Source organism: Calypte anna, chromosome 9 (genome assembly GCF_003957555.1).
Source record: "Calypte anna isolate BGI_N300 chromosome 9, bCalAnn1_v1.p, whole genome shotgun sequence".
Lineage (NCBI taxonomy): Eukaryota > Metazoa > Chordata > Aves > Apodiformes > Trochilidae > Calypte > Calypte anna.
In genome coordinates, this window is record NC_044255.1 from 20,851,546 (window position 1) to 20,865,544 (window position 13,999).

Here is a 13,999-nt window from a genome sequence, read left to right on the forward strand (position 1 = left end):
CTGTGGGATGGTGGCAGATCCCTGGGAGAAGGATGGTGTGGACATACAGGGCTTCTTTCCCCTTGACCACGTGTCAGAGTAGGCAGCAGCACTGCTGCAGCAAGGCTGGGGCAGTTCCTTAAAATACAGAATGAGGCAGTGATGTGTCAGATGAAGGGGGTATAACTAGCAAATACATGGCTTGAAATGCCCCAACTTGTCTCCCTATCTCCCTATCCTCCATTTCATGGATGCTGCATTGTGCTATGGCCATGTCCCAGTATATTCCCTCCTCCTATTCTGTTGGCTTTCACTGAAGAGTTTGTGCATGTGGAGGCTTCCTGGGCCAAGCAAACAAGGGTGAATTTAGGAAGGGAGGGTTTGTTTTTGCACATCCTGCTGCCTAAACACAAGGTGTTTAGCTCTGCACCCCTCCTTCCCAAGAGCCACATCAGGGGATGCTTCAGCAGCTGCTGGGCTGCTTTTCATCCTATTATTTTTTATGTTGCACATTTTAAAATAAAGCTCTTTTTTGCTGTTGTTAGAAGATGTGGTTGCTCAGGACACATAAATTGTGTTAATAAATGAGTGAGGAGCCCTGGTGGGTGAATTGGCTTCCTGGTGAAGTCATAAATTTGGAGAGGATGCTGCTGCCATTCCCCAAGTCCCCTCCACACTCCATCTCCTATGATGAGGCCTTGGGCTGCTCCTGTAGTGAGAAATGACTGGGAAATAGGGATGCTTCCCTTTTGTCTCCCAGCTCTCCTGCCAGGATCAGAATCACCATTTGCTGGCTTTCTTGGAGAAGCAGCAGCTCTTCCTCTGACTCTTCCCAGTTTGAAAGCAGAGTGTGTGCCCTCAAATGGAGGGGAGGGGGATGAGTTGGCATGAGCAAGTTTGAGGTGATATTGAGTATCCCACTTGCTTGAGAGCAGTTGTAGTGGTTTTAAGACCCCACCAACAGTTTGAAGTCTTTTGCAGTTCTCCCCATGGCTTGCAGGTATTTTTTCCATTAGGATTAATGCAGTCCACACATCAAGCAGTTCATTGCAGTGATTTGCTGAGTTTTCAGGGGCTGTGAACCAAGGGGGAGAAGTGTATGTGTCAAGGGGATTCTCCCCTAGGTTCACATTCCCTGCCTGGGCCAGTGCTGAGCAAGGAGTCCCCTCCACAGCCAGGAAGCAAATCCAGTTTTAAAAGCCTCTCTAAGCTGCTAGCCCAGGCTTTTGCAAAATAAATCTATCAGTGGGCAGGGTGCATCATGGTGCCCTACAGGCTTGGCATCCCTGTGGTGTCCCCAGCTCCTTGAGAACTGGGGATCAGACACACAGGGATGGGGCAATGCCATGTGGGTCCCCCACCCAGCACATCTCCATCATCTCAGCTCCAGCAGCCAAGTCATGTTCTCTGTTCAGGAGAGCCTCTGAGATGGTGCTTTGTTGTTTGGTTTTTTTTTCTCTTGCATGGCTGAGCACAAAAGGTTATTTCCACTTCTTTACCAGGAAGATAAAGCATCAGAAGTCCCCTTCTAATTAATTCTAATGAGAGGAGGAAGGGGAGGGAATGGCTTTCCCATCGTGGCTGCTGTGAAGATGCTCTTAAAAAAAGGAAGGAAAAAAAAAACAGACCATGGATGCTGCCAAAACACAGAGATTGCTTAAGGATATTGTTCACTTCAGGGGTAACATTGCCACCAAGCAAAGCAAACAAACAAACTTCTTTTTTTTTTTTTGCAGGGTCGTCATGTTAAAACAGGCCAGCTTGCTGCTATTAAGGTTATGGACGTCACCGGGGTAATGTATCCTCCTCCTCCTGCATCCTTACACCACAGATAAGAGGGGAAAAGGGGATGATGGGGTGTGATAACATGTGGGGGATGGTGGAAGGAAATCCCCTTTGCTTCCATTTGAAATGTGCCATTAAGAGGTTTTGGGTTTAATGAATGTGTGAGAGGAAAAGAAATCTGGAAGAGTTTGGGAGAGTAATTTTATGCTGAAACAAAGCAGCATCCAGTTCCAGTAGTGGCTCTTGTGAAGGCTTTAATAAAATCTGAAGATAATTGTAGCAACAGGCTCATGGAGTATTTCAGGGACTCCAAATCCTTGGTTTTCACCCAAAAGCTTTTGTTCACCAAAGCTATGTGCAGCTATTGGTATGAATAATTTTTAATTACACCTCTGCATCCTACTGCTAAAGAGGAAAAAATGGACCACCCTGGTCTTAGAAACATGGCTCTTCTGAAACTCTGTCAGAAAGGACCAAGATTTTACAAGTTATTAAATGAATAGCTGGATTTAGGAGAAAGTTTTTTGCTTGGGGCCACTGGGAAATGGTAAAATCATTCTAAGTGGAATTGCTATGATCCCTGAAAACCTAAACAGATGCATTTAGGAGAGTGACACAAAAATGCTTTTTCTTGAATACACGTTTTTAAGTGCAGTGTTACACCTCCCAGAGCTCCTGCCTACATAAACAACACCCAAATTTGTGAGTAAGAGTGTGTTTTGGTGTGGTTTGTCTTTCTTTTTTTTAATAGCACATTTCAAAACTGAGGAGCCGATCCCAATCTACCCACCTTATTTTTGGAATTAATGTTTTTAATTAGCTTTCAGGAGTTCAGAACACACAGAATTGGCTCACTCTGAATGCAGTCAGCTGGCCTCAAGAGGATGTTTTGAAATACCTTAAATGTTGTGGTGGGGGGTTCATATCTACAGCACCTTCATCTAGTTTTTTGGGGTGTTTTTTTGTGCTAATGGGTGAAGTGATGCATGAAAATAAGTTTGTAAATGTGAATGAGATTTGTTTCTGTTTACTTCCAGTATCTGAAAGTGCCATTTATCTGGATCTCGTGGGAAGCAGGCTCTAGGGGAATGGGCCAACACACCAAACATGACCCCATTAAATAGTAGTGAGATTCCTATGGCATCAACACTGAGGTTGCAAGAAATTTAAGATGAGAAATCAGAGTATTACTCTGAAACCAAGCAGGGGCTTAAATTTTAATCCACACTTAGCTTGGTATTTTTAAAATATTATCACTTCCAAGCAAAGATGTTGGAGAAAAGTACTATAAATCTGAAACCACCCAGTAACTAATATTTTCAACCATGTCCCTAAGTAGATGTCTCTGATCTAAACCTTTACCTTCCCAAGCAGGGTCTCACATCTCTGAACATCCAAGGTAGTAAATCAGATATTTGGCATGGGATATGGATTTGGGTATTTAATTCTTTTCCTCCTAAGCTTCTTTTAGCCATATTGAATCGTGTCAGCTATTTTATTTTATTATATAATGCACAGATTTTTTTTAAAGTCAGTCCTCTAAAAACAACCCCTTCACTGAACTTCTGCCCTCTTCTACTTTTTCTGCCTCATTGAATACCCTTTGTGGTGGCTTCTCCCTGTCCTCTGAAAGGATGCCACCAGCCTTTAGACACCAACTGAGAGAGCAGGACAGGGTGCAGAAATACCCAGGGGAACTGGCAAAGCTTGTGTTGTCTCCTCTGCTTTTTGCTCAAGTGTTTAACCCATTAATCTCCAGCCCTCAGCCTCACAGGGCTCCACTGCAAAAAGTAGGTGTAGAAAAAAAAATGGTGCAAGGAAACTTAAGCAAGGGCAGTCAGACAGGAGGTGCATGGAAGTTCACCCATGTCCAAAGAGAAATGGGATCCTAGGAAATGCAGTCTCTTAGTGCCTCCCATTTTTCTTTCCACCTCATCCCAGGATGAAGAGGAAGAGATCAAACAAGAAATTAACATGCTGAAGAAGTATTCTCACCACCGGAATATTGCTACATATTATGGTGCTTTTATAAAAAAGAACCCACCAGGAATGGATGATCAGCTCTGGGTAAGTTGCTTTCTTTTCTTTGGAATAACTGGGTTTTGACACAAATGATTTACTCATGTTGTCCCCTTACCACCACCTGTATTCCACAAAAAGCCTTGTTTTGCATCCGTCTTTTTTGAAGTCACAGCATTGAAAAGGCTCTTCCTGTGCTGCAAAGTACTTTGCCTTTTGCCATAAAAATCTTTGCAGATTGATGACAAAACCATTTTTATTCTGAATTGTCATTAGCAACAGCTTTGTTACAACAATTCAATTGCAAATGATTCCCATCCTGTGAAAATAAATGCATCCAAAAGAAAAAAAAAAAAGCAAAAAACCCACAACAAACCCTGAAAAAAAAACCAAACCAAAAACAGTGAGAGGGAGCTGGGAGTGCTGCTGGGAAGATGGAGGCTGGGCAGGTGGTGCAGGGCAAGTCCTGCCAGCTCTTGTTGCTGCTTCCCATGCCTAATATTTCAGGAGCTGAGCAGGCAAAGGAAAAGAGGAAGGGGACAGCAAAAGGAGGCAGGAAGGTCTGTTGGCCTGAGTGTCCAAAAAGAGAAGCTCAGTAGAAAATTCCTTGGATTGAGAGGCTCTTTCATCAAATCCTTCTCATCATGAAGCAGCAGAGGATGCTGTAGGTGCTGTTATCCTCTTCAAATGGCCAAAGTCAGGAGGAGAACCTTTCCCCCAGCCATGCAAGAAGAGGTGGTGTTCATCACCCAGCTGTGCTGCTTGTCTTTTGCCCCCCTGAGAAAGGCAGAGCAGATAATCCCAATTCCATTAATTTTGGAGGCTTTCTCATGGGCTAGTGCAAAAACAAAATAAATGCTTGCAAAAGCTGCTTTCCTTATGGAGGAGAGGTGTGCAGGTGTCCCTGTGTTAAATAGCTGTTGTTTCAGGATCTGATTGAATTAAAGCTCTATCAGCCTTGCCTCCCAGATAAAAGCTTGTTTATTTTTCATTGGCCCTTTGTTGAAATAAAACGGTTTCTGATAGTGCCTGAGTAATTCTTTTTATCGACATTCAGGAGGCTGATACGGAAATAAAAAAACAGGGAAGCTCTTTCAGGGGAGATTAAGATCAGCAGCAGGCTCCTGAAGTATTGTCAGGGCTTCTGCTGTGGGGATGTGCAGGTCCTACTGAGCTGCCCCTCCGTTCCATCCCTGAAGTCTAAACCAGGAGTTTTCCTGAAATTAGAGGGACACAGGGAGCAGATCTTGGCAGACAGTGATGGAGAGGTGCATCACAAGCCTGATGTATTAATAAAGAAAGGAAGTAAGCTTTGTAGGGCTTGGGTTGGATAAATTGGGGCTTTCTGGGAATGCTGGAGATCTTTGGGGAGGGATTGTGCCCATCTCAAACCAAGACAGGGGGATATTGACAGTGGTGCAAGGGGGCAAAGAGAAGGTAGGCTGCAGAACATGGAGAAAAGACCCAGGGGACAGTGAGGGATCAGTTTATTCACTAACTGTTGCTTCTTGGAGTTGAAGTTATTAAATTCCCCTTGCACAAATCTAAGGGATGGGTTACCAGGCTGCAGATAACTCAGGTGTGGGGGTATTGAGAGATTTTTGGTTGTGTTTTTGTTTCAGTTTTGTTTTGTTTTGTTTTTTTTGTGGTGGTGGGAGATGGGGTATTCCTTGGCAAGTGTGAATTTGATGGGGGTGGTACACAAACATGAACACATCCACAAACACACCCTATACACCCGTGGGGCAGTGGGGATGCTGCACTGGAGCCACAAATGGAGGAGCTTCAGCACATGTGGGCAGCAGCACAAGGTTTGGGGTGGAGAGGAGTTGGCAGAGAACACCCAGGGCAGGGCATGGTGCATGGTCCCCAGGGGTCAGTGGTGCTGGCTGCTGATGGAGGGAGGGATGGAAGGATGGATGGAATGATGGAGGGAGGGAAGGAGGAAGGGAAGGAGGGATGGAATGATGGAGGGATGGATGGAGGGATGGATGCCATGGCAACCCTGCCTGAGCCCTGAGCTACATCTGTCATGAAAGGGGGAAAAGTTGCTAACAGGCAGGTTGCTGAACACCTGCTTGAGGTGTACAGGGAGAAAGCCAGTGGGATGGCCTCTGGTGCCTCCTTAGCAGCAGGTAGTCTGGGGCACTTCTGGGGAGGAAGGAATGAGGATTAGGAGGTCTCAGGGCTGTCACAGTTGCAATGGGTTCTGCCCACTGGATCTCTGCAGGGTGAATGGAGTCACATCAGGGGTCTGGAGAGCACAACTGGGGGCAGCAAGGGTCTGAATCCCAGAATCATAGAATGGTTTGGGTTGCAAAGGACCTTAAAGGTCATCTGGTTCCTACCCCCCTGCATGGGTGGAGACACCATCAGGTTGCTCAAGGCCCTATCCACACTGCAGAATGACCCATTTGGGCCATTCCCAAACTGCAGAAGGTGGTGGTTGATTTGAAAGCTGCAAAGGCTCTTTAAATAAAAATATTGTGAGACAGCAGGACACAAAAAGATTTACAGCTGCTGCTTTTGAATTTGCCTTTCTTATGAAGTTTGCTGTCACTGATATGAAGAGCTAAGTAAATGCTAAATGAACTGTATTTAAAAATACTTCCTCAATAAATGGCCTTGCAAATTAAATTTCAGAACATGATCCTACCTTTAGCCCATCTTGATGATAATTTTAATTAGGGTTAATAAAAATTCAATCTGCATTTCAAGTTTATTGTCTTACCCCATCATGACTTCATCCTTCAACAAGAGTGGTAATGACTGTCTCAGTGTAAGTGCCATCTGAAGCCTTTCCTGAGTGTACTTAAGGTCTGTCCTGAAATCAGCTGGAACTGTCAATCCCTTTTCTTTTCTCCTGGAAAGCTATTTGTTGGTTTCCAACCTAAATACACCCATAGGGTGCTGATGTATTGCTACCATGCCAGTACCTACCTTGTTCTCCCTTTCTGGTACTATAACCCTCATGTACCATGGTCATCCATCCCCTGCCTAGATGAGCAAGTCCTTAAGTCCTCTCAGAAGACCTGATCATCTTCAGTGTGCATTTATCATTCCTGGGCTCTGTCATCCAGCAGGACACTGTGGGTGAGAGAACTCCTGGCCTGTTGGTGCCATCATCTGCTCCTCTTCTCTTTGGAGGCTGTGCTGTGTGAGTTGTAGCTGGGACTTCTGTAGCATCCTTCCATCTGAGGAGCAGAATGCTGCCAGGGTTTCCTCACATTCCATCCAACCAAACCTTCTGGAAAAGGTGTTTTTTCACATCAGGTGTCCATCAGGTGCCAACAGGGATAGTTGGACAGCCTCATCATCAATCTCTCCTTCTTTTCCTGAAGAACTGGTGCCTTGCTTTTAGCAGCACTGCCCCAGTGGCCTCTGCCCAACTGGACCTGGAGCCTGATGCTACTGCCAGAGTTTTCCTGGGGCTGGATATTTCCCTATGGATGTTATGGGACTGTGCAGCTCTTGTTAGAAGGGTTGGATCCTTGAGGTCCCTTCCAACCCTACATACTGTGATTCAATGATTCTATGATAGACTATATAAAAAGGTGGAAGGATTCCCCTTGGGAATGTATCTTTCCCCCTCTGGTTTGCTAGGTTTGGTTTGGCTTTTTTACCTTAAACCTCCAGGACAGAGTGGCCAGTCTCACACTTATATCTTGAAGCCAGTTTCCTGATGTAAGAGGGATAAAGAAAGAAATTATCAGCTATCAGTTTAGGAAGAGAAAGTTAATATCAAAATTAAAGATAGGAGCATAGTCAAAGCCAACTAAGGTGTAGTCAGCTCAAGTATTTTATTTAACATGAAGGTTTATAGCAGTACTCTGCATTTTATGATAGTTTATTTATGATAGGGTTCTTTTAAATCACTATGTTTGTTGGTCAGAAGTATCCCTTGTGTTTCTCTTTTCTTCTTGGTCCATGCTTTTAATAAAGTGATGTCACTTGCTTGGGGAACATTAAATGCCATGCAAGCTTAGACTTTAAACATTCACATTGAAGAATCTGGGAAGGCACGACTGGTGAGGCAGTAGCTTCTAGTAGCAAGCTAATCTAATTGGAAAATGTGGTTTCACACCTGAGAGAAGCACTTCTGCAGGTCTAGGAGGATGGTTGTGCTCACTTTCTGGAGCACACTGACAGCTTCTGCACTCCTTGGAGATCCCCGATGTCCCTGGGAGGCAGACGCAGATCCTGTGCTATTTTTATAAGGTTTATTTCACAGTTGCTCAATGACAAGATGAAGTTTTGGTCTGGGTTAGATCGTTGTACTTCTGTATTTGATATTATGAAGCTTGGGAAGTGGTACAGTGATGCCCACTCTCATTTGAACCAAGCCAAGCAGTAAGACTCCAGATGCATGGCAAGCTTCTCCTCAAGGAAGATTTCTGGCTCAAAAAGGTGGTCAAAAGCAAAGACCTTCCAGTAAAAAAAAAATAAATATTTGAAAAGTATACCTGGTTTGTAAGGCCTTAAGAAGCTTTCAAACATATCTGACTTCTTACCTTCACATTTTCAGAGGTGAAGAGCTTATACGCAAGAGGCAGAGTTTTGCTTTTGTTGCTCTTGATACTAAATACTGATGCCGAACATTGATCCATTGAGTTTGTAGCAGTGGGGGCTGAGATTTCAAGGCTTTTATTTCCTCTGCTGATTTTCAGCACTGCACTGATTCCCATTTCTGGTTCCCAACCTTCTGGAGAGAAACAAGCCTTCCAGCTTTCTATTGTTTCATTTTTATAACAAGAAACGGATGGATTACAGATAGGTTCAAGCTGATGCCCTGGTGGCTCTGGGTAGCACTGGAGTGGCCCCACAGCTGCATTGCCAGCACTGGGGCCCTACCCCTGGGCTGAGCAGCCTGGAAGATGCTATGGGTGTCACTGCAGTCATTGCATTTTTTCTTCCCTTTGCAGCTGGTGATGGAGTTCTGCGGCGCGGGCTCCGTCACCGACCTCATCAAGAACACGAAGGGGAACACCTTGAAGGAGGAGTGGATCGCCTACATCTGCAGAGAGATCTTACGGGTGAGTGTCCAGAGGGAGCTGGAAGGTTGGGGGTTGTTGGAGTCACACTCAGTGCTCGGGGGACACTGAAAGCCTTTGGCTCTGCTGGCTCCGTGGCTGCTGTGCTGCCATGGGCTGGAGCCGCTTGGATTCGTGAATCATTCATGTGATTGCATGCTGCATACTTAATAAGCCCTTTTTAATGCCCTTCAGCTCTGTTAGCTCCCTGACTTACAGCTTTCCTTTTCCTACAAGAAAAATCTAATATCCTTTAGAATTAATAGGGCAAAGATTTATTTACATTAGAATTTTCAGTTAACAGAAAGGTGAGGGCTAATAAAGTTGGAGGAAAGAATCTCTGTAATTAAAAAGCACCCCAGGATTTATTAAATCCACATGTCTGGCTTTAATGAGGATGCTGCAGCTTTTATACCCACAAGATCAATGTTTGACTGGAATATCTTAAAGTGGGCTGTGCCAGAGTTTCATGTGCTGGGAGGTGGCAGCTTCAGCAGAGTCTTGCTTGCATTTTGCCCAGCTGAGGTCAGATGGTGCGAGCATAATGGTTGCTTCAGCATGAAAATCTCTTGTGAACTGAGATTTTGTTCAGGAGAAAAATTGGGCATGTAAAAGGAAAACTGAAAGAGCCATTGAAAGAAAACAAGGCAAAATGACTGCTCCAAAAGGCTGTGTCTGACACTGCTGCTGCTGGTGTCCAGGGATGACACAGCACTTCTCTGTTGACCCTGAATGCCACCGCCTGCACCAACATGATGTGCAGAAGATGCTGGCTCTGTAGCTAATCAGTTGTTGTAAGGACACTGCTTTCTGTGCCAGGAAACCACGGGCAGTTACATGGGCTTATTTTAGATGTCTGAGTTCTGGGAGCCTACTTCTTAAAATAGACCCTGGCCAGGACTCAGAACCCAGCCAGACTCGTGTCCCAGGGCCACCATCGCTCACGTTGGGGCTGTTGGTTGGTGACCTCCTCAGGGTTTCAGGCAATGGAAATGTCTTCATGCTACAGAAGGTGGCTCTGGCTTGGTTCAGAGGTAGAGGACCAGTTGTTATTCTAACACAAGGCTTTATCCTTCAGTGTTAAAGGATTTGTTGATATTCAGTGAATTGTTTGCTTTTCCTGCAATTCACAAAAGCCTATAAATATGGATATATATAAATCTGTATTTGTATCTACACCAGGTATAACACAGCTAAAAAAGGGCTCCCATACAGACATAGAATCATAGAATGGTTTGGGTTGGAAGGAACCTTAAAGCTCATCCTGTTCCAACCCCCTGCCATGGGCAGGGACACCTCCCACCAGCCCAGGTTGCTCACGGTCCCATCCAACCTGGCCTTGAACACTTCCAGGGAGGGGGCAGCCACAATTTCCTTAGGCAACCTGTTCCAGCATCTCACCACCCTCACAGGAAATAATTTTTTCCTTATGTCTAACCTAAAATTCCCTTTTTAACTTTGAAACCACTGCCCTTTGTCCTCTCTCTGCACACCCATGTAAAAAGCCCTACCCCAGCTTTCTTGTAGACCCCCTTCAGATAATACATACTCTATTCCACAATGTTTTCCCAAGGTAGCAAGACTAAAATGAGTCCAAATATGCTCCAAATATGAATGTTTAATGTGCAACATAAACCTAATGCAAAATTAGGTTTTGGAGCAATCCATATTTTTACTTAGCTGGCAATATAGGTGGATGTTACTTTGCAACTGAAATAATAAGTGAATTAAATAAAAATGGAGGTTGCAAAAAGAAATTAATGAACTCATAAAAAAGCACAACAGAAAAGCTGGTTTACCTTTAGCCTTTGAGACAGGCTTTTAATTTGAGCTATATCTCCATTATGGATATGTGCAAGTTATAATATTTGCATTTGCATGGTAGCTTTTTTTAATACAAGCTTATCAGTGTATTGAAGTCTCATTTTTTGGACCAATATAACAAGAGAATTCTATTTCTTCAGTTCCTGGGTGATGGAAATACAGAAAGGAGACAAAAACATTGTTATTTCTGCCACAGAAATGTTTCTGCCACAGAAAGGCAAGGAAGGGAGCACATGGGGGAAAGCGTGTCTAGAGCTGTGGAGGAATTTGGGTTAATAGGGGTTCCTGGAGAAAATTAAAAGTTGGTTTTAACCCTTAACTGGTGGTTCTGCAATGGAGATATCTACTGAAGCACATAGAGCTTATCAGGCATCTCCCTTGCCAGACATGTCCTCCCAATGTGTGACATAGGACAGTGTTTTGGACACTTGCTAAACAAAAGCATTCCCCAGTGCTTTAACTCCAACTGCAAAATGTTTAATTTCTGGAGAGTAATTACTTGAGGAGGAATGTCAGAAAATAACATGCTTGGAGCTTGGATTCCTCTAACCTTTCTCTGAATTCTCTAGGGCTTGAGTCATCTACACCAGCACAAAGTAATTCATCGAGACATCAAGGGACAGAACGTGTTGCTGACAGAAAATGCTGAAGTTAAACTGGGTAAGAGTGGGTTAGAGCTCTTGGAAACTGCAAGTGGAGAGGAGCAGCTTTAGCTGACTTCTACAGGCCTTGGAGAAAGGGTTTGGATACTAAGAGCTGTTCTGCTTTTTTACCAGCCTCTGTAGCATGACATTGGGTGCTGACCAAGCGCCATGCACTAAACTGCCTTGGTCGGTGGCCAAGCTCTGCATGCAGAGATGTAGTAGCAGGGGTGGTTCTGCTCAGACAGGTGGTTTGGGCAGCTCTGGCATCAGATAAATGTTGAGCAGTCAAGGCCATTTTTTCATGCCCCAGATTGAAAATTGCCCTGTGTGTATCACCAGACATTATCAAAAGCTCTTCCCCCAACAGCTTCCTAGTAGTGTCCTTACAAAATCATTATCCATTCCATTTAGCATGGCATTATCCAGACTTGTTTTCCAAGCTAACCTGTTGGAGAGAGCTTAATTTGCAAGAACTAGGCTGAAATTGATATGTGGTGTTAGTCACTCTGGAGAAGACCAGGCATTAATGTGAAGATCACATGGAAGACAGCAGATCAGCACAGATGGTGTCCTGATATCCTCACTTGTCCAGCACCAGTGTTCTTCAGGCTGTATTTGCATTTTTTAATTTGTTAGTGATTGAAGATTCCTGACACTGGTGTAGTGAGGTGCAAACCTTGTTTTCCCATCTTTCCTGTCTCATTAGAGTAGAATAAAACCCCAGCTTCACAGATGATAACACCAGCTTGTTTGGCTTTTCGCTGGTGGAGGAAGGAGAAATTCTCCAGGGCAAATCTCCAACCGTTGTGTTGCACAAAGTGAACTTAGTGGACCATAGAGTATTCTCTCAATGATTTGATTTCATCAGTTTTTGCTTCATTTTGCAACGTTCTGCTTGACATTTCCCTATGGGCCTTTGTCCTTGACCCTTAGTTCCCTAAGTCTTTTGCATTTCTGCCATTTCCAGCAAGAATTTAGATAGAAAAATGAGCTTTCTATCCATGTTTGTCAGTCTTTAATTCAAATGAGAAGGCACAGAACAAAGGCTGCTGCTTATTCATGTTTCTAACCCCGTTTCTCATTAGTATGAGGAGCAGTGATTACTCTTTATTGCCTCCTGGCAAGGAGAAAAAGGCACAGGGTTGGAACCTGGACATCAGATGATCTGATTTGTCCTTGATTGACCTTTGTTGATCCCAGCAGAGATCCAACAGGAAGGTGTCTGGCCACATCCTTCTTCCCTGACTGTGCAGAGGAGCTGGTCTAGAATGAACTCTGTCTTCTGCACTCAGCAGAGGAGAATTGCTCAAGTTTGTCTCTGAGCTGATGGTGCCATGTTTTCTCTCTGATCCACAGTGGATTTTGGAGTCAGTGCTCAGCTGGACAGAACAGTGGGCAGGAGGAACACCTTCATTGGAACACCCTACTGGATGGCCCCCGAGGTCATCGCCTGCGATGAGAATCCTGATGCCACTTATGACTTCAAGGTACCTAAATAAGGATCTGCTTACTCTTTTAGATGTCACTACAGGTGTAATAAGTCCAGCAAGTTCACTGAAAAGGCAGGGATGGAATTAAAGCAGCACTTGCAATGGCACTTGTGTTCATAAACACCTGAAGAAGGTGCTTGGTATGATGTCAGATTTTGTGCCCCAATACCATGAAGCTGAGCACTCAGGAATTCAGTATATTCTTGCAGCTTTGAAAAATATTCACCATATTTTTGGTGGACACAAAGCAGTGTACACAAGCAGTGTAGTCTCCTCCTGCCTTCTGGTTGTTGGAGGGTTCTGTTCTGTTTTGGGAGATGCCAATTCAGGTCCAACGTGAATTTTTGTTGTGCTGTTCACGTATCCAAATTTACTGTGAAGGAGTCTTTCCCCATGCTGAGAGAGGTGTCAGACTCAGGCTTCCTACCTGCTAGCCTGCTTTTCAGTGCTGCATGTTTAAATAGTACAGTCAAACATGCTGTATTTGCTCTATTTACTCTGGAGAGAAGTCAGGTCAGGTTTAGAAAGGGCAAAATCACATCTTCTGGCCTGCAGGCTGGTGTTTGCAGGGAGATCTGAAGGCTGCCACACAATCAGATGTTTAGGGGGCTGACCTACTTTTCCCATGTCTCTCTAGCCTGTTTGAAGTTTATTTTTGGATTGGTGGCAGCACAACATTGCTGCTGAGTTATAACATGGCACAAAGCCCCGTGCCACACAGCAGGTCCTCTGGAGGCTTCTGAGTCCCACCTGCCCATTCCATCTCCAGCAAGGTCCAATGTTTAAAGCAAAGGGAGCTTAATATACTTTATCCTGTGTCTGCCTTACTGCAAGTTTTTTGGACACACATCTGTAGAAATTTCTCTTACTTTTTTGCCCCTTGATACTTTATCCTGTTTCTGCCTTACTGCAAGTTTTTGGACACACATCTGTAGAAATTTCTCTTTACTTTTTTGCCCCTTGGCTTTTTTGGAAACATCCAGAATTTCAATTTCCCAAGCTCCAATCCCTCTAAGGCCCACTGAGCATGTCCAGAGAGGAGAGTTTGGACACATGAGCTTTGGAGGGATGAAGCTCAGACATTTAAAGCTCACAGTCCCTCTGCTCATGTGCATGCTGAGAGGTCACTTCCTTTAAATAGGACTTTGAGACCCTCTGGTGTGGAGCTAAGCAGCTGCTTTCAGACAGGGGGACACTACAGAGCCCCAGTGCAGCAGCCCACCAGCAT

At 44.5% G+C, this 13,999-nt stretch overlaps 1 protein-coding gene across 4 annotated transcripts in view; it reads left to right on the top strand.

The window, feature by feature from the left end:
• Positions 1–13,999, top strand: part of TNIK (TRAF2 and NCK interacting kinase) — a 145,798-nt gene that overhangs the window by 74,460 nt on the left and 57,339 nt on the right. For all 4 annotated transcript variants that reach the window (XM_030455884.1, XM_030455886.1, XM_030455885.1 and 1 more), the window contains exons 3-7: positions 1,716–1,772; positions 3,706–3,831; positions 8,706–8,816; positions 11,207–11,297; positions 12,638–12,768. In XM_030455884.1, the coding sequence (XP_030311744.1) occupies positions 1,716–1,772; positions 3,706–3,831; positions 8,706–8,816; positions 11,207–11,297; positions 12,638–12,768 (516 nt within the window). The remainder of the gene's footprint in view (positions 1–1,715; positions 1,773–3,705; positions 3,832–8,705; positions 8,817–11,206; positions 11,298–12,637; positions 12,769–13,999) is intronic.